At 47.1% G+C, this 19,193-nt stretch overlaps 10 protein-coding genes across 10 annotated transcripts; 5 read left to right on the top strand and 5 right to left on the bottom strand.

The window, feature by feature from the left end:
* Positions 1 to 466: 466 nt before the first annotated feature.
* Positions 467 to 3,325, bottom strand: CANTADRAFT_54040 (uncharacterized protein; the record flags this gene model as incomplete). The annotated part of the gene is made up of 3 exons (XM_020210278.1): positions 467 to 2,426; positions 2,502 to 3,150; positions 3,235 to 3,325. Coding segments are annotated over 3 exons (2,700 nt in total), but the record flags the coding sequence as incomplete, so codon positions are not given.
* A 1,381-nt stretch (positions 3,326 to 4,706) lies between these two features.
* On the bottom strand, positions 4,707 to 6,104 carry CANTADRAFT_54505 (uncharacterized protein; the record flags this gene model as incomplete). Its single annotated transcript, XM_020210329.1, has 1 exon — positions 4,707 to 6,104. One exon carries the CDS (start codon positions 6,102 to 6,104, stop codon positions 4,707 to 4,709), a length of 1,398 nt encoding a protein of 465 aa, XP_020063133.1.
* A 2,235-nt stretch (positions 6,105 to 8,339) lies between these two features.
* CANTADRAFT_54582 (uncharacterized protein) lies at positions 8,340 to 8,732 on the top strand (the record flags this gene model as incomplete). The annotated part of the gene is made up of 1 exon (XM_020210341.1): positions 8,340 to 8,732. The coding sequence occupies one exon, from the start codon at positions 8,340 to 8,342 to the stop codon at positions 8,730 to 8,732; it is 393 nt and encodes a 130-aa protein (XP_020063132.1).
* A 487-nt stretch (positions 8,733 to 9,219) lies between these two features.
* CANTADRAFT_287119 (uncharacterized protein) lies at positions 9,220 to 10,471 on the bottom strand. The gene has a single exon (XM_020208258.1). The coding sequence runs from the start codon at positions 10,232 to 10,234 to the stop codon at positions 9,707 to 9,709; it is 528 nt and encodes a 175-aa protein (XP_020063131.1). The 5' UTR covers positions 10,235 to 10,471; the 3' UTR covers positions 9,220 to 9,706.
* A 236-nt stretch (positions 10,472 to 10,707) lies between these two features.
* Positions 10,708 to 11,424, top strand: CANTADRAFT_7476 (uncharacterized protein; the record flags this gene model as incomplete). Its single annotated transcript, XM_020211123.1, has 1 exon — positions 10,708 to 11,424. The coding sequence occupies one exon, from the start codon at positions 10,708 to 10,710 to the stop codon at positions 11,422 to 11,424; it is 717 nt and encodes a 238-aa protein (XP_020063130.1).
* A 294-nt stretch (positions 11,425 to 11,718) lies between these two features.
* Positions 11,719 to 12,972, bottom strand: CANTADRAFT_55213 (Elongator subunit; the record flags this gene model as incomplete). The annotated part of the gene is made up of 1 exon (XM_020210418.1): positions 11,719 to 12,972. One exon carries the CDS (start codon positions 12,970 to 12,972, stop codon positions 11,719 to 11,721), a length of 1,254 nt encoding a protein of 417 aa, XP_020063129.1.
* Positions 12,973 to 13,424: 452 nt separating this feature from the next.
* CANTADRAFT_91445 (uncharacterized protein) lies at positions 13,425 to 14,846 on the top strand (the record flags this gene model as incomplete). Its single annotated transcript, XM_020211821.1, has 1 exon — positions 13,425 to 14,846. The coding sequence occupies one exon, from the start codon at positions 13,425 to 13,427 to the stop codon at positions 14,844 to 14,846; it is 1,422 nt and encodes a 473-aa protein (XP_020063128.1).
* A 315-nt stretch (positions 14,847 to 15,161) lies between these two features.
* ATP20 (F1F0 ATP synthase subunit g) lies at positions 15,162 to 15,533 on the top strand (the record flags this gene model as incomplete). Its single annotated transcript, XM_020211122.1, has 1 exon — positions 15,162 to 15,533. One exon carries the CDS (start codon positions 15,162 to 15,164, stop codon positions 15,531 to 15,533), a length of 372 nt encoding a protein of 123 aa, XP_020063127.1.
* A 660-nt stretch (positions 15,534 to 16,193) lies between these two features.
* Positions 16,194 to 17,840, bottom strand: CHR1 (RNA-dependent ATPase; the record flags this gene model as incomplete). The annotated part of the gene is made up of 1 exon (XM_020211820.1): positions 16,194 to 17,840. One exon carries the CDS (start codon positions 17,838 to 17,840, stop codon positions 16,194 to 16,196), a length of 1,647 nt encoding a protein of 548 aa, XP_020063126.1.
* A 141-nt stretch (positions 17,841 to 17,981) lies between these two features.
* On the top strand, positions 17,982 to 18,653 carry CANTADRAFT_7471 (mitochondrial 54S ribosomal protein mL57; the record flags this gene model as incomplete). Its single annotated transcript, XM_020211119.1, has 1 exon — positions 17,982 to 18,653. One exon carries the CDS (start codon positions 17,982 to 17,984, stop codon positions 18,651 to 18,653), a length of 672 nt encoding a protein of 223 aa, XP_020063125.1.
* Positions 18,654 to 19,193: the final 540 nt, after the last annotated feature.

The following is a 19,193-nucleotide window of genomic DNA, read 5'->3' as shown; positions in this document are numbered from 1 at the left end:
TAACTAGGGCCTTTGGGGTAGTTGATTATGTTGAGAAAGTCTAGATGATCAATCAGCAATAAATTAGACGAAAAATAACATTTTGGCTATTCCTGGTCATTGTGGGTAAATTTCCACCCTAGTTAGATAGTTCATTTGACAAAAAATGACTAAATGGATTTTTCCAATGATAAACATATTAGATGCTGAAAGTCACAACGACTCTAAAAAGTGAGACATGCCAGCTCTAAGTCATTATTGAGGAGCTTCAGATCAACTTGATATACCAACACCTAATGGCAAAATTACAGTAACTTCACCTTACCTAAAACCGTATGAATTTTGCTTGGATTAAACTCATCCCAGCCCAGAACTGCCTACATTATTTGATGTTTTGAACTAGAAAGAATTATAGCTCTAGCTTCGTGTGTTTATTCTATCATATTGAAACCAGTCAACGAATTTTGGACGAGAGAAATGAACTATTTTAAAATTTCTTGAATGCTTCAGTCCACTTATCAACGAAACAATTCAAATTGGTGACCTGATCGGTAGAGTGATTGAGTTTAATAGACCTATTGTGTTTGACTAATTCCTGGAAATTGTTCCAGTTGATATGATAGTACTGGAAAATAACCATTAAAAACGTCTGCAACACTTTTTTCCCGTTCTTGTTTCTTGTTTTCACTGAATTGGAATATATAATAAGCATTTGCAAAAGCTTGATCATGAGTTGTAAAGCGGAAGAATTGACTTCGGTGTGTTGTTCATCACCAGTGCTAGTACTGGTCCTTGGAGTCAAGTTCTCTGGGCTGTTGGAGAATTCTGTGGAGTGGCTCACACTGGAATTTGGGCTATTCCACAGCACGGGGATTCCAAAACTCTGCTGTGCAAGAATAGGTGTGGATGGCGCAGACAAACTCAATGGTAACCTATCATTAATCTGAGATAAGATGTCAAAAAAGGAATTGGATTTGAGGTTTTCAAACTCTCCCAAGCTGGCTTGGAACCCTCCAAGATATTTGGAAAGGTACGAGGACTGATAAGAGGCTTGCTTTGGATTGGTCCATGTGTCCAATGCGGAATTGAAGTCTGAGAGTAATTCTCTGTTGAATACCTCTTTGTTGATCAATTCCACCATGCAATATATTTCTTGTATCGATTGAGTGGTCTGGAATAATACCAACAATAAGGGTATTAAGAACATCTCATCATGCTTGAGCAAACCGTACTCAGACAACGATTTAATATAAAGAAGGTATCTGAAGCTCTCTTTAAATTTGACGAGGCTGAAATTTGGTACTGTGACTTCAATTTCTTTTAAAATGCACTCGAACAACGGCCTTTGCAAAACCCTTTCTATGATTTTGTTGAATTCCAAGTCTTTATTATTCTTGATTGATGCAGACAATTCTTGGTACTTTTTGTCAAACAAATTGAATGAATTATTGATAGTATTGACCGAGTCCTGACTGCCATTATTACTTGATAGTATTTTCAAGAAGAATTGGTAACGCAAGGATGTTGGTACATTAGACTCCCACGCCAACTTTCTAATGGTGTTCTTGTCATAGCTGAATTTCTTGTTGAACAGTTTAGCGTTAGGCTCTTCAATCAAGGCAATTACCATTTTGATCCATTGTTGTTGGTTCTGCGCTAATATCTGGTTTGATTTTCTTCTAGCGTCGTTTAGGCTCTTGTTGTTGAGTTCGAAGTTACTTAAAACCTTCTGGAACTCTCTATTATGTTTGGTTTTGTCACCGTCTGGCTTAGGGGGCAAATGAACTGGTCTTGTTTGATCAATTACATTGAGCTTTTCCTGGGAAATAAGATGCAAGTCATCCATTGATGATTGGTGCTTGACAAAGTTAGGAAGTTTATGCATCATGGTCTGTTCTCTCGAGGACTTTACTAACTTTGCAAATGAGGCTGATCTTTGATCATAAAATGAAGAAATATTCCTGGTGAGCTCGCTGTCGTCTATCGAGCTATGACCAGGAAACGAGTCTTCGTCTTCTTCAACGATGCTGTCTTCAGTAGCACTGAATCTGGTATTTTTCAAGTCGGTTTGGACCATTAATTTGCCATTAGTTGAGCTCTTGGGCGACGACAGTGCTCTAGGCTTCGCGTGGGCCTTAGAGTTGATGTTGTACTTATTGTCGTTGTCGACCATGAGGTCGCTGCGGGTGAATAAGTCGACAGATGACGAGGATGCTGATTTGATGGTGGTGGGAGTATGGATGGAGCTCTGGCTCTTCAGGTTCAACAGATACAACTCCGAGTGGTTCTTGATCACAGGCACGTTGAACACGAGGTTGTCCAAGTCGTTGACCAAGATCTCGTCGTCGTCGTCGTTTTCTTCGTATTTTTTCTTGCGTAGCTGTTGTCTTTCCTTAGTTTCTTTGGAGCTCAAGAACTTGGTTTTGGACCGTGAGAGGCCCGGAGCGCTGGGCAACGAGAAGGTGGCAGCTTTGGGCTGGCTGGCGATCCTGGAGCCCTTGGAGAAATGGGGAGACGAAAACGAACGTCCAGCTAGCTTTTTTGGCGGAGACGAATGGGTCAAACTGGACGTAGAGTGGCCAGAAGACTGGGAGGCGGATCTGGGAAGATGTGGCGAGGTTTTGGATGCCTTGGGGAGGTATGCCGGGCCCTTGGCCAACACCAGCGAGCTGTTCTTGGAGGTGATGGTGGAAAGCGAGGTGTTGTGGTGGGTGTTTTCGTCGTTGGCGTAGTGGTAGTTGAAGAGGTCGTCGTCGTCGTCGTCGCCCGCCTCGAAGCTGTGGGCATCGCCAGCACCCTTGTAGTACTGGAACGAAGGAGAGTCGAGAGGAGAGGCATTGATGATGGAGTTGCTGGTCATGGAACTGAGTCTGGACTCAAGCATGGGGTTTCCCAGCTCCTTGGGGGTGTCGAACTGGGACGATGCCACCAGGGATGCTTCGTCAGAGAAGTTGGAGTGTAGCGACACGATGGAATCGCCAGAAATGGGTCTGTGGATGTCGACGTGTCTGGAGTCGCCAGTTCTGGTCTCCTTGGAGAGTTTTTGCACGAAGTAGTCGCCTGGACGCTTAATCGAGGAGTGGGCCATAGGGACAGACGCTTCGCTGAGCGTCGACAACGAGTTCAACGAGCCTATCCTTTTGGGGCCAAACTTCTTCTTGATGGCGGGGACTGCCGAGGAAGGCGGTCCCAATGACGAAGACGAGCCGTTGTGGTGGATGGATAGACTGGACGACAGGTGCATGTGGTGGAGACTGATGGACGAGGCGCTGTAGGGCTTTTTGGAGGAGATGGAGATGTCGTAGTAGTTGTCGTCCATGGTGGGAGTGGGGAAGTGTCTGTAGTGGATTAAATGATGGTGTCTTGGGGATGTGTCTTGGGGATGTGTCTTGAGTTGTGTCTTCAGTTGTGTCTTGAGTTGTGTCTCGAGGTGGTGTCTGTCTTACTCGTGATGCTGTGTCTTGGTGACTGCAGGCAAATCTTGGTGTCTGTCTTACTGTGATGTCTGCTTGATGTGTGTGTCAAACTTAATGTCTGCTTGAGGTCTGTCTTGATGTATGCTTGATGTGTGTCAACCTTAATGTCTGCTTGATGTCTGGCTTGAGGTCTCGTCTTATGAATCCGTGTGTCTTGTCTCTTGTCCTCTTGACGAGTCTTCCTCCTCTTCCGTGTAGTAGACTGGAATGGCTCGAGTCCACGGTAAACACTGAAAACTTTGGGACCACAAAACCGACAAAAATAGATGAAGGCGGGAGTCTAGGAGCACCAAACGGCGTGCACGTGACCACCGCAACCGTGTCTGGTTGCTTGCCAAGGGGCGATTGTCCCGAAACAGCAGGGCCACCCACCCTTTTGGACGCGATAGCGTTTTGTGTCGCGGACCCCATCGGATTGATCCAGACACACGATTGTGTCTGCGATAGCGCTGCGGTTTGTCGGGGCTGGCCACCGTCGTCAGCCTCGGTGGGCCAGGCTGAAGGCTCACCGGTTGGCCTGGAGACCCCAACGGGGTTGCTGGCTTACGACTATTCTTAGCATGGGGAACAGGGCTGAAGGCTCTGGCCCAATCGCTGACAGGTGAGGCGCATTCGCAACCCTCGTGCGTCACGTGCGCCAGAGCTTATTTCAGGTGTCATGACCAGGCGGAGCAGACACAAGCAAGGAAGAATAGCATCGAAGAATAGCATTGAAGAATGACTTCGAAGAATGTGTGTTTGGGGGGTCGGCAGATTTGTGAATGTATTCCGCGTTACATGCACGGTTTTAGCGTTCCGTGCATAATGACAGCGCTGTCTCGGCGAACGCGGGACTATGCACAGAAGAAGCAGACCTCCAGCTTGGCGGTTTCTACGAGCGTCTAGTGAATGTGTAATCTAGTATGTAGATCTATCGTACATAATAACTTAATGTCTCGCGCTGAGACTGGGATATGGTCCATGGGGTTTGGAGGGTTGATGATGGAGATTGCCACAATGGGTCGCAGGTCGAAATGGCACGGGTATGGGAAAACGTAGTCGAGACTGCCTGAAACAGCTTCGTGGAAAGGCACTTCAGCACTTGTGGGTGTGGCACTAGCAACTTGGCGTCTCCTGCCTCGTATTGTTTCGATTCGCAGCCACTTTCTGACATTCGCAGCCACCATTTGTGTCTGATTCGCAGCCACTCGAAGCAACACCACTACTGCTAGTTGCCGAACCACACCTTACTGCTGAATCCGCAGACTCTTCCTACTGTCTGGCCCCCGCAGGTGCCACATCCTCGTGCACGGGCCGCACGGTGTCGATCCAGTCGGTGGTGCTCATCTGCGACAACCGTGACAACGCACGCGCAAACGCAAACTTCTCCTCGTCGTTGGCAAACATCGATGCCTTCTTGGCCACCAGCTTGTCGAAGCCGTGCTTGACCACCAACTCGTCGTCCTCGAACGTCTCCACGCTACCCTTGTCTTGCTGGCGTTTGTACAACTGGTAGTTGCCTCGTTGCAAGTCTTCAGGCTCCACGAACAAGTCGTTGAACAGGGCTGCTGCCGTCACTGCCAACCGTCCGTGGTCGTCGTACACAGCATCTAAGAACGTGATGAACCGCCTCACCTTGTCACGGACCTCGATGCTGAGATATGGAATGTCAGTAATGATGAACGACTGGAAAGAGTTGGCCAACGTGAGGTAGTCTCCGGCTGCCAAGGGACTGCCACACAATTCTTCAAAGTTGAACTGGGCAACGTAGGGAGGAGCACACCGTGGCACCTTCAACTGACGACCCCAAACCTGGAGAGTGTGGTCAGTAAGCACGTTTTCCAGCGGGTTCGCTGCGTTGAAGTAGCCAAACCACGCCTCGACATGGTCCCTGCACTTGGTCTGGTTGGTCTTGGAGGTCCACTTGACCCCGGGCTTGGGGTAGTGATACACGTTGCTCATGGGCTTGGGGATCTTACGGTAGTCTGTTGGTGAATTCAAATAAATCACTCGTGTCTGTCGTTTGATCTGCTGGATGCACGGAATGAATGACACCCGCTGGATTCCGTTCAAGTACAAGTCGTCAGGTGCCCTGTTTGAGGTGGCGAAGAGAATGACCCCGTATTCAGGCGACAAGAGCATGGTCAAGAGCCGACGCAACAACATAGCATCGGCCACGTCTGTGACCTGGAATTCGTCGAAACACAAGATGGTGGAATCTTGGGCGATTTCTGCGGCCAAGAACGGAATCACGTCGAGATCGTAGTGGTTGTGCTCCATTTTGAGCTGGTGGGACCGCTTGTGGAGATGCTGCATGAATTGGTGGAAATGGACCCTTTTTTTGGGCAAGTGCAGGGGAATGGTAGCGTAGAACAAGTCCATCAACATGGTTTTGCCACAGCCCACATCCCCGTAGAGGTAGATGCCCTGAGGCGTGGATTCAGGCTCGGCAACGGTCTCAGTCTTGGGACGAAAGAGCGACTGGAAAAGCAGAGAAATCCCAGTCTTGGGCACCAACTCCTCGATCGACGGCACCCGCACGCTGGGAGGGGTATACTGGACCAACTTCTCGTGCAACGACAGGAGGTTGCCTATGATACGACGCTGGTACGGGTCGTCACGCAACCGGCCCGAGGCCACACGAGAATTGTAGGCTTCCAACGGAGTCATGGCCGTTTTGGGGGCTGCTGGCAGCGTCTCCACCGCGTCAGCAACTGAGACACTCCCGCTGGTGCTCACAGCCGAAACATAGCGTCTGGCGAGCTGCCATCGGCTGGCGGAGCCTGCTCTTAATGTGATCAACTTTGGAACCACCATAGGACCCTGGGTGTGCATATGGGAGATACCGACAAGAAATGCAGGTTGGAGGGCACGTGAGGGTGGAGGACGGTGGTAAAGCTCGGGAGAAATCACCACAGGTCGCTGGGGTCGCTGAAGGTGTGGAGATGTATTTTGGATGGAATGGTTTGAATGGGATCCACTCGGACGATGGCTGGGCCGCGCACGACTACCCCGGACTTTCTCGAGGCATCCGCGGCACGACATAAGTGGGCCATGCCACAGCGGTCAGGCAGCGGGTTTTGGGACACCAAAGTGGGTGCTGTTCAGGGGAGGGCTTCCATGGCTTAGTGGGCATTCATAGCAGCATTTTGCAGCTAAAACGGGCCCAAACGGCCGAGAAACGGTGGAAAAAGACCATCCCAAGTAGGTTCCCGCTAAGCACCACAGTCGATCCGCGCGATAATACCGATGCCCCGCATATGAAAGGGGAACAGACCCTGAGATATCCAATAGAGCGTGGGGCAATGCGAAGCATAGCGAGGGAAGCTGGTGACGAAGGGTCAGTGTGTAGAGAAATGGTTAAGCTGAGAAATGGTGAAGCTGGGAAATGACGAAGCCGAGAAATGACGAAGCTGAGAAATGACGAGGCTGAGAAGTTAGCCTGTTGAAAGGAGCATGTTGAGAGAAATACCAGTGGTAAAGAGATTCATGAAGGTAGAGCCAGTGTACTGTAGAGTCAGCGCAGCAGTAGTGAAGCTTGAAGTCTGACAATGCCTGGAGAAATGGCGATGGCTAAATAGAATAGCGAAGCTTGTGGAAGGCCAAATCCACTTCCATACTACTCTTGTATGGTGAATCAGACAAGTTTAAACCAGCTATCAAAGAAAAGAACAATTAGCTTAAATGATCTTCTTTCGGTCAAGATCCTGAGTCCCTCGCCAATTCCCTCTCGGGATTTCTAGAGCCAATACTTCTGTTAAAATATGATTGTCAATCCCAATGGTGCTTCTTTGATCCAGTTTATGTAGCATAGCTACCCCTAGAGTGTAGAATCAATAACACCTTAATATCTTCAGTTTACACGGTAGTCAATTCTGAAAAGTATCCAAGATGGCCAAAGTGCTGGTGATGAATAGGCAAATGTAATATGAAATTACCCCAATGGATATTTCGGTACCAACCGAGTCAAGTAATTCGGATTGATCTGATACTAGTTTCACTGACTATGGCTTCGAGCACTACATCCTCTAATTCTTTGAGGAAGTAGAACCATTGACGAGTTCGGCAACAATTAGTTCTGACATCACCACCAATGATTGCAAACCTTGGAATATTTACGATTTATTTGTTTGAAAACAACTTGAGCATTCAAGCGAAACAGTAAATACGAAGACCAAAATTATAATATCCAGAAAGGTGAAGCAAGGGACGAATTTGCCACGTATATCTAGAGTTTCCTGGTAACACTACGGTTTTGTATGCTCTCAAAACATCACCCATAATCTACCATAGTATTCTACCCAATCTGTCAAGAAACACCTGGGCTGGTGTTTTCCATAATTTTAGTTGCGACAAGTCACCAATAGTAAATAACCTAAAAGTAAAAAATGTGAAATATTTCTAAAACTACAACTCCTCTGTGCAACAAAAACTTTTAAATTCTTCCAGAAGTATCTCCGGTTCCGATCCAACTAAACCCTGTCAATACTCATAGGCTCCTCTTTCTTGGTACTTTCTCTCCAATACAATAATCCTCCCAGCAAGCTGTAAGCCCCAAAGCTTCTCCAATACAAAAATTGAATACGTATCCTACTACTAACTGCTATTGCCCAACACAATGTTCGCATTCTATCCTCTATACTTTCATACACCATATTGTATATTTTATAGACCAGCACAATTCCCATGCTTATACAAGCAAATTGCAATTTTAATAAGCCAACTCTACTCCAACTTGCACCTTCACGTGGAACTCGTTCCAATAGCTCCACTACTCACCATCTCTCCTAATTTCAAGCACTAAACTGGTCCTCTGCCACTCCTAGTATCGCGACCTGCACACAAACAATTCTTAGTTGACAGGATTTACCACCAGACATCTACAGCATTCTATACCACACCAACATGTCCCAGACGCCAGAAACACAATCCATAGACTTACAGGATCTTTCAGTCATCACAACACGTCCACACACCTTCAAGCAAAACCTGCACCGCGTGCCGCCTCCCAGAAGGTACAAGACTAGCAAGCAGCTTTTCACCGACGAACAGAAGTACTTGCAGACCAAAGACATCAAATTCGACACTCCTACTTGGCAGTCGATAGGAGCGCCTCCTAGCTTGAAACCCAACAAGCACTACTGTGATATTACGGGGTTGGAGGGCAGATACAAGAACCCATCCAATGGGCTCAGGTTCCATAACGTGGAGATCTACCAGGAGGTGATACGGAACATGCCCCCAGGAGTGGACCAGGAGTACTTGAAGTTGCGTGGAGCCAACGTAGTGTTGAAGTAGATGAGAGGAATTGGTTATTGGGCACGATTCGTTCTACCAAATTCAATTGAGATACTTGCGTTGATTTTGCTTGGTCCAGCGAGAAGCAAGAAGCTGGGATATCATCACTGGATGGCTGGTTGTCTTAGGGGCCAGAAAAGTGCCATGTTGTGTGATTTTTTGAAATTGTTTGAATTGATTTGATAATTCAAAATTGATGGTTGAGACACTTGCTGCCTAAGGGTGGTGTCGGTACTATTGTGCACACTTATTGGATATTGGTACAATCAAGCTATCCTTGCTTCGAAATACAGATTTTCGGGAAATACCTTAAAGGCTGGGTTTCACAGGTAGATACGCTGTTTCAATGTGGAAGGCTACACAATTTGTAGATATGGATGTATACAATTTTTAGGCATAGATGCTGTCTATAATTCAAAGTGAAATACTGAAATAACTGAAAAGGAACATCTAATCATTAGCTAGTCATATCATAGTAAAAATTACAATTCTTATAATAATCAGAACCAGTGCCGAAGAAACGCTTTCCCTCGGCTCCATTTCGTAGAAACCTATATTAAAACCACTCCTGCATTGGTGATACACCAGAATTAGCGATCCCTTGGTTTCTATAGATGCACATTAATAGGAATAACAATCCTAGTAGGATCGTCTAAGGCCAGTAAGTTTCACCACGCGACAATCAGACCATGTCCCCTGACATAGTTCTGGCAGAAGCTGTAGGTCAATATCTCAAAAAGAGTAGAGATCCACCTTAAAAATATCATACGACACCAAAAGTAGCATTGAAACGACCACAAAAAGCCCGTATTGTGCATAGTACCTTAGTCAAAAAGACTTAACTATAGCAGCATGAGTTTTCCACGTTACTCCAGCCAGAAAGGCCCCTGGAAAAACTGAACGATAATGAAACCTCCAAGCACAAACTTGCCATCACAGAATGAACCTATAGTCGCTAACTTAGCCCTAAAAATCTAATCGTTCCACTGGCTGACAATTTTTCCTACGTTTCTCTCGAAGGTCTTGCTCTGTATGGTTTCTTCGGACTCAACTCCTTCCTTCAACAACCCATCAAAAGGGTTAAAAATGGTCCGCAAGTAGCACTTGTGGAGCAGGTGGAACAATTCCTTCAAGTCACGATTCACACCACTTTCGCTGGCTACTCTTTCCCCGCTTTCGAGGCCCACGATGATCTTGAGGCCGTTGTTGGTCTCATATCCATACACAGTGACGTCGTCCTGGATGAACAACAAGACGACTCCATCGGAGCTTTCTCCCTGCTGTTGCTGCTGCTGCTCTCTGAGGCTTAGAGATGCTGGTGACGAGAAGATATCGAGAGCCATGTGGGAAAGGAAGTTGTACTTGAGGAATCGGTTGGCAGACTCGCTGTCAGGTGAGTCTATGGAAGGAAGATCGAAAGCCTGGATGTAAAGAGGCTTGTCATTGGGGGAGATGAGGGACACAAACTGGACCCGCTGGGGGGTCGACGAATTGACAGACATGCGGAATGGACGGGAAGTGGATGGGGAAGTGAGCTCGAAAGAACAGCTTAAACGGCTGGAAACTGGAATTCAGGCCGTGGCACTTGACTAAACACACGTGACTGATCTATGACGGGACTACTCCAGATCTACCAGATAAACATTCCGTCAAATCGCAGATATCACTGTATAACTCCTAGACACGCTCAAGGGATCCCTACTTGGAGTGGTTCTACGCAAACTCGACGTGTTGGAAGTCAAAGCTAGTCTTTCTGCTCTGCCATCATCCTTATTATCCAACTATCGTATTGATCCAGTTACATTCATACCTTCCTTTTCAGCCACATCACTGTGTAATAACCAGGCCGTATCACCGACTTCTGATCAATACCACAGTTTACCAATTGAGTCCACGAAAATCAGCCCGCAACCCTAGTTGTTCAAGTACTACCCTTTTAATTACTGGTCCATTATACCCCCTAATAAGTTCAACCATGGTCCACTATCCCGAAGTCTCGAAACTCAAGGACAAGTACTCGCCCCAGAAACGAATCCCACCATTGAATGCCACCAAGCTTTCTGCCACCGGCAACTCCCACGACAAGAAAAGAGGAGGCTTCTCTCCTATACGAAGAAGCGGTTCCCCAGTCAGACGATTGAATATCACCCAACTAGAGCAGGGAACGGTAGCAGAGGCTACCAAAAGCACCGTGGAACCGAATTCGGGTCGTCTCAAGCGGGGCAGGGATGAAACAGAGCCAGATCTGATATCGCTCCCCTCCAATCTAGGAGCAATCGAAGCAAGAAAACCCAATCTTGAAGGTCCATCGACCAAAAGGTCTAGAGCAGTGACATTCAGCCCAGAGGTCGAGTGTAGAGTGGTTGAAAATACTTCGTACATGGAAGAAGATTCCATCGAACAAGAACAGCAAATAGCTGCCCTCAAACAACCGAATAATTCTAATGGGGAACAGAAAACGGCCAGATCCCCTCAATTGGGATCCAACACAGACGAGATGTACCAGGAAATGGTCTATAAACTTGACAATTTCGTCACCACCGTCAACCAGAGGCTCGATTCCCTTCAGGCCAACCAGAGCTTGATCTTGAAACAGCTAGCAACGCACAGAAACGACGAACTACACCAAAAATGCGAGTCTCTCCAGAATTCAATGAATGAGCTTATTGATGCTATCAAGAAGCCAAGTTAATCAAGTGGACATCGTATGCATTACCCGGGAACAAAGAAATCAGTGATATACTCAAAAAGGTCATTCAATGGATGAATATAGAGGAATAGGAAGTGGTGAATAAGCATTAACTCGATTAATGGCCCAGTTAATAGTCTCTTTTACGGACCAGTATTAATATACCGTGGAGTCACAGGAATGGAATCCCCATTGTTGTGTCAATTAATATACAGTGATGGGAAGGTATTCAACCCGTGGTCTGAATTTTCGTGGTCTTTTTATTTAATTCGTTCCACGGTTGAAATGCAGACCATACTAGAACTCGATATCCTTCGTGGTGGACTTTTCTTCGCCCTCGTCCTCAACTGGAATACCCCATTCTTCAATTTCGAACTTCTTTCTTCCGTTCTTGAAGGCGTACTCGCCGTCACGAATCATCATGAGTCCCTTTTCTGACAAGACGGGCAATTTGATGATGTTCACCAACCCCTGTTGGATCTTTGAGGGCTCGTTCTTGTATGCTTTTTCAATAAGTTGAGACATTTCTTGGTTGAAAGGTTGCAAGTAAAGCACCCCATCGAAAAGGGACTCCAACACCCCAGTGACAGTGGAGTCTCGAGGGTACAAGTCCAATGGTAAAGAAGATATCAATGCAGTGTTGGGATGCTGTCTCAAAACGGCCCTCAAGGAATGCACAAACGGAATGATAAAATTAGGAGATGAACATTGTGGTGGGTAGAGCGATGGGTTCAAAAGGCCAGGAATCACAATTCTGCACACCTTTGACTCGTACTTCTGGACGATGGCCTCCAAGCGTTCTATGATGGTATGGTAGTCGGGAGTCAATTGAATATACGAGATGTCTGTGGCTGCTGGGCCAGGAACCAACTTCTGGGTGATGTCGAACTGATGGGTGTAGTCTGTATCGTTGGCAGCGTCTGCCTCGACCTTTTGCTTGAGACCATACCTCCAGGCAATCTTCATATCGTTTTCACGGGTCGACTGGTTGGCAAGGTTGGACACACTGATCTTGGACTCGTTGGCTGCGATCTTTGCCTTCTTCTGCTCCTTAGAAGAGCCTTTGTAGAGCCCTGGAAGGTCGTTAGACCACTGGGGATTGACGCCAATCACCACCACATGAGCATGGAGCTGATCCTTGTCGATTCTGTTGTGAATAATAGCCTGAGACGCAAACGCCCGCAAGATCACCGATGCAAAGTCGGTGCTGCCGCTTTCTTCGATAAGCAACGAGTGGCCTAGCGGCAAGCCTTGATGGAGTAAGATCTTGTCTAGATCTGCACCACCAGTGGAGATTGTTGGCTGTGAGGTGATGAGCGACGGCCTGATGGCGGGATTCTTGATCTCAGGAGGCTGTGCACGTCTAGCAGAGGGTGGTTGTGGAGGAACATGGCCCGCTGGACTGGCGGGTGCTCTTGAAGGGACGGTTCCAGGTGCAATGGGCCCTCTTCCGGGCACAGCAGGACGGAGGGGCCTGGAGACGCCAGCTGGAGTTCTGGGACTGACCCCAGGAGGACCACCAATGACTTCACTTCTCTTTCTGAACGACATGAATAGGTTGGACTGAGATGAGATTGATGAGTGAAAAGTGAAGGATAGCGAGAAATAGCGATGGAGGGTGAGAGATAGGGAGAAAATAGTGAAGGAACGCCCGACTAGCGAGAAGTCGTGAGAATAATAGCGAGAAGTGCGAGAAGAATAGCGAGAACTGGTGAGGGCAATGCCAGGCCACAGGAATACACAGTAGGAGATAGAGAGGCACAAGAACGACAAGAGCCATGGGAATCTCTCCAACGTCTCCAATACACTGTACTGCGTCGCTATGATACCAACACATCTACCTCCTCTCTCTCACTTCCCCCAGTGCCTCCTCCATTCCTCCATTCTCCCCCTAAACCATCCTCGCTAGCGCCCCCGTGACCGCGCAGACGATCATCACTACAACCCCATCAGAATCTCCATACCACCACTATCACCACCACCATCACCACCACCAATCCGCCATGGGAGCTGCCTTGTCTATCCCGCTTCTTCCCATAACCACAATAGTCACCCCGCTTCTAAGCTGCTGCGGTGCTGCCACCATGTCTGGGCTCTGCTCAGCCATGGGCGGGACCTTCCAGTCGTCAATCATGACCAGAATCACCTACGCTTTCATCCTCTTGTTCAACTGCTTGTTGTCGTGGATAGCGCTATCACCATTCATCGTACACAAGCTCGAGAAAGCCACGTTTGGTTTCATCAACAACAAGTGTGGTCCTGATGGCAGCGAGTGTATCAGCTTCACCTCGGTGTACCGGATTAACTTCGCCCTTGGAGTACTCCACTTGATATTGGCGTCGCTCCTTATCAACGTCAAGTCGACAGCTAACCCCAGAGCGGTCATTCAAAACGGATGCTGGAGAATCAAGATCTTTGCCTGGTTCACGTTGATCGCCATCAACTTCTTGTTGATTCCCGACAACTTCTTCATTTTCTACGGCAACCACATTGCCATCGTCTTCTCGACAATTTTCATTGGAATCGGACTCGTCTTACTTGTGGATTTTGCCCACGCCTGGGCAGAAACCTGCTTGGAGAAGATCGAGTTGGAGGAATTGACTGGCGAAGGTGACTCGTCGGTATGGAAGAAGTTACTTGTGGGTGGCACGTTGTCGATGTACTCGGGAAGCATCATATTGACAGCAGTCATGTACTGGTTCTTTGCAGGAAGTGGCTGCAGCATGAACAAAACGGCAATCAGCTTGAACTTGGTGTTTGGAATCTTGATATCGATCATGTCGGTGAACCAAACCATCCAGGAGTACAATCCACAGGCTGGATTGGCTCAGTCATCCATGGTGGTATTTTACTGTACCTACTTGGTCATGAGTGCGGTTTCTTCCGAGCCAGACGACAAGTTCTGCAACCCCTTGATTAGATCAAGAGGCACAAGGACTGCCAGTGTCGTGTTGGGTGCTGTATTCACGTTTATTGCAGTCGCCTACACCACCACCAGAGCTGCAGCAAACTCGGCGTTCTCGTCCGATTCGACCGATGTCATTGACACCCAGCCCCAGGCACGTAACGAGATGAGATACCAAGCCATCAAGCAAGCCGTGGACGAAGGATCTTTGCCAGAAAGCGCCTTGACCCAGATGGATTACTACGACGACGACGTGGAAGGCAATGGCGACGAAGAAAAACAGTCTGTCAAATACGACTACGCATTGTTCCATGTCATTTTCTTCTTGGCTACCCAGTATGTGGCCACCTTATTGACTATCAACGTCGAGCAAGACGACTTGGGTGATTTTGTGCCCGTGGGAAGAACTTACTTTTCGAGCTGGGTAAAGATAATCAGCTCGTGGGTGTGCTTCGTGTTGTACGGGTGGAGCTTGGCTGCGCCTGTTCTCATGCCCGACAGATTCGGGGTCCAAATATAGCGTGTGGCTAGCTAGTAGAGAAATAATTAGTAATATATTACGTAAGCACAATCACGCCACGAACTTCCGCCAGGTGGAAGTGCCCATTTTGCACCGCCACTGGCACTGTCCGTTCGTAGAGCTTCCATCGGTACCACTGCGCTAGCTCCATGCCTCCCGCTCCTGCCTCTTCCTCTCCCAGCCTCTCCACAGCTAACCTCTCCGCTCGCACTTCATACACGCGCTGATTGGCCAAAGCGCTTTGTGCACCACCAAAATTTTCAGTAACCCGAACCTCAAAATCAACTGTCCTAACATCCATACTTCTACAGGAAAATGTCAGCTATCATCTCCAAGGCCACCAACGTCGTCAACGGCTTAGTCACCAAGTCTACCCAAGTTGCCAACTCCGCCCTTTACTGGACCAAGGTCGGTGCCGAAGTCGGCAAAGTCGTCTACAAGAAGGAAGGGTTGGCTCCACCATCAGGACAACAATTCCAACAATTGTACCAAAACGCCTTGAAGTTCGTCCAATCTCCAGCACAACAAAAGGAGTTCCTCTCCAAGGCTGCCCAAATTCAGCCAAACAAAGAGACTGCTGTTAAGGCTGCCGTTTACGGTACCCAATTATTGGCTTTCTTCTCTATTGGTGAAATAATCGGTAGAAGAAGCATTTTCGGCTACCCATCTTCCGGAAGCCACCACTAGATGTATCATATTGGCTCGAGCCCCGAGGCTAGATAACTCGAGGGTGCTCGGGCAGCCGAGCTGTGGTTTGGCAGGGGCGAACGTCCGCCAGATGCGTTTGGTAGAGACGACACACAGCGTCCAACAGTCTATTCCTGTCTATATTGGTTTATTTATTTAGTCATAAATTTTTTCAGTGAAATGTGTAGGTGATTTTTCACTGGCTGGCGATTAATAGTAATCTATCAGTGTCAGCTAGCAATATTCAAGTGGCTACAGGGTGGTCAGGATAACTTTGGTGTTCACTGTGGCTGCTGCGTTCATTAATGTTTTCCGTCTTTGGTGTTAGCTAAAGGCGTTCTGTTATTCAGGCTCCCAGGAATTACATACCATACTCTCTATCAGCTTCAGCAACTGGAATGCAGCAATTATCTTCCACTTTTCAGTGTAGAGGCAATGCCAGTCACTAACTATTTAATACTCTCTTTTCATGCTATTGGCATTCAGAATTATCGGTCTTCGGTGTGTTAGCTAGGCAGAAATTATTTATTATACTCTATTTGCAATGTCTCGGGCCACTGTGTGGTGTGGCTCATGGTTTTTATTCTTGTTATTGGTGTGACAGGGCAATTCTGTTGCAGCGTAATTCGTGGTATTGGATCAGCTTCACTGTATTTATGCTCACGCCTGTTCACCATGAAACTTTCTCTTGCTGTCCTCGATCATTCTCTCCTTCTTTCTCTTCTTATCCTTGATCACCTTTGGAACAGTACTGATTTGCTTTCTCTTCAATTGACCTCTCTTGGCCTCCTTCTTCTCGTTCTTGGTTAACTTGCCCAAGTTCTCCATCCAGCCACTGTATCCATCCTTGCACCCAGATTGCTTCATCACGTTGATGATAGGCTTGACCAACTTGTCGTCTTCTTTGGTGAAAAATGTCACTGCATTACCTTCTCTGCCTCCTCTACCGGTTCTACCGATTCTATGGACATATGCCTGAGCACTCTGGGGAACATCGTAGTTGATGACCAAATTCACCCCCTTGAAATCCACACCTCTGGATATAACATCAGTGGTAATCAACACCCAGATATCTCCGTTCTTGAAACGTTTTATCACCTCTTCTCTTTGTTTGGGGGTTCTTTCGGCGTGGATCACGTCCACGTTAAGCTTATCATAAATCAACTCGTGGAATAACGCCTTGGCTCTGTGGATGGATTGCAAAAAGATGATGACGGGAGGTTTGAATTCACTTTGCTGGATCATTTGTCTGATTGCCAACAATTTTCCTTCTTCATTTCCAGTATACACCAACTTCTGGTCGATGGTATTGCTGGCGGCTTCCTTGTGGCCAATGATAATTCTGATGGGATCCTTCATGATGGAGTGGGCCATTTCTTCCACTCCGGAAGGAATGGTGGCAGAAAACATCGATTTACGAATGGTCGACAAAGTACAGTTGGATAGTATATCGTCAGTTTGCTCCACAAAACCCTTGTCGAACAACTTGTCTGCTTCATCAATGATCAACTGTTCAACCTTGGACAAGTCCACAGTTTCGTTCTTGACCAACTCGATTAATCTCAACGGAGTCGACACCAAAATGTCAAATTTGCTGGCTGTAACGATCTTGTTGGATAACTTGGATGCCAATTGCTTCAGCAAGATTCCAACTGTGAGTTTCTTACCCTTGGTAAGGTTCTGTAATTGTTGGAAAATCTGGATGGTCAATTCATTGGTGGGAGATATAATCAATCCTCTGATCCCGTGGTTCTTGGTATCGTCCGAGCCCTTGGACTCCAAGATTTGCTGGATCAAAGGGATCAAAAATGCTAATGTTTTACCGGAACCAGTTGGTGCACAAGAAATAAGATCACGGTCATGCAAAGTAATAGGGATGGATTCACACTGGATGGGAGTTGGCTCGACAAATTCATTCTCAATAAGGTTGCTAAGAAGTTTGGGGTCGAGGTTGAATCTACCGGTCAAATCATGGAACGATCCAATAGGCAATGGAATGTCTTCACCCGTGACTTTAGAGGAGTTGGCAGTTCTCAACGCTAAGGCATCTTCTGCGTTCTTGATCTTTTGGGGTGCTTGGACAACGGGTTTCTCTTCTGAGCCCTCTGTGATGACTTCTGGCTCTTCGAGCTCCTTTAATTCCACCTTGTGTGATTTGGTGTGGAAAAAGTCCACTTCCTTTTCGACTTGATGCTGTAAGGACTCCGCTTTTTGCTTTTCGTTCACTTTAGGCTTGGCGTATCCACCGCTGGGCTGCTTGTCCTTGCGGATGGAAGCACCTCTGGTCAATATTCTGAAGATATCCATGGGATGAGATGTATGCTGGGGACATCTTTTGATGGTCTTCTCGTTTTTCTAGGAGATGGATTAGGTAAGCGCTGACGTAATCGCGCTCCACCATTTTTCAATGAAAAGATTTTTGACCGACACCAAATCACCAAACCAGCCATGACCATCATACGAATTGGATCCCCCCAGGCTAGTCGCTTTTTGGCCAGAAGCATCTACCTACACAAGGGTCCCAGAGTTACCGGGCTTAAAAAGGACCCCCAAGAAGCATTCACCACCAACACTGGGTACAAATATGAGAAGTCTGAAAACAACTTGAAATACATCAAAGGATTCTTGCAAGACAAATACGCCATATCTGACGATTTGGCATTGCAGGTGTTGACCCACAAGTCCTTCAACAACGGAGTGATGCCATATAACGAGAAATTAAGTGCCATGGGCTCCAAGTTGGCCAACCTCTTCTTTGCCAAATACGTCACCGAAGGGTCCACTAACAACGAGAACAACGTCAACGGCAAGAACTTGGATGTGTTAGGTTCACCTATTGCTAAGGAGCTTTCGGGAAGAATGACCATGGGGCTTTTTGCTAGATCAAACGAATTGAACAAGGTGATGTTCTGGAACTCATACGGCCACGGTCTTGGATTCGAGACCAGTGGAGAAATGAAGGTCAGTGCCCAGATGATGTATGCTTTGATAGGTGCTGTGGCCTTTTCTCATGGTAAGGAAGTGGGAGAACAGTTCATCAGAGAAAAGTTATTGGGAGGTAGGGCTTCCGTGGAAGACATAACCGTCAGATTAGTGAGTGGAGAGACTAGTTCAAACTAGGAGTATAAAGAATAGAGGCCTCGAGGTCCTATCTGCGCAGCAGGTATGTATATAATAAACAGGAATTTGCATGTATATGCGTAGGACACAGAGGTAGTAAACAATGAGAACGAAGAAAGTAACGGATGAGGAGCAGATGATAGAACTACTAGAGGGAGCAAAATTCGTATCAACCTTGGTTAGTGGAGGTATTAACCTTGGAGATAATTTTTTGAAGTGAATACTGGTGATTAGTTTCGAAGTCTTACACATCCAAAGAGCCCTAGCTTTGCGGGTTTTAATTCACCACAAGGCCATTTCCAATCGATTATATCTCAGCCGGAGAATACGAACTAATGTTTAAGCCCGTTAGCTCAGCCGGAGAATACGACCTAACATGTAAGCCCGTTAGCTCAAGTGATTATATCTCAGCCGGAGAATACAATTTTAGTCGGGTAATTCAACTGTATCTTGCTAGAAAATACGGAATTTAGTCGGGTGGCTTAAGTGAGAGTATCTTGCTGGAGAACGCTGAATCAAGCCGGGTAGTTCCGCTAGTGA

The sequence above is a fragment of the Suhomyces tanzawaensis genome (assembly GCF_001661415.1).
Source record: "Suhomyces tanzawaensis NRRL Y-17324 unplaced genomic scaffold CANTAscaffold_6, whole genome shotgun sequence".
NCBI classification, from domain to species: domain Eukaryota; kingdom Fungi; phylum Ascomycota; class Pichiomycetes; order Serinales; family Debaryomycetaceae; genus Suhomyces; species Suhomyces tanzawaensis.
The sequence above is the reverse complement of the archived record's forward strand: the minus strand, read 5'-3'. Positions and strand labels throughout refer to the sequence as shown.

What these genes read in the sequence shown, in the direction of transcription:
- CANTADRAFT_287119 (XM_020208258.1), bottom strand. Translation starts at nt 10,234, where the DNA reads ATGTCTGTCAATTCGTCGACCCCCCAGCGGGTCCAGTTTGTGTCCCTC.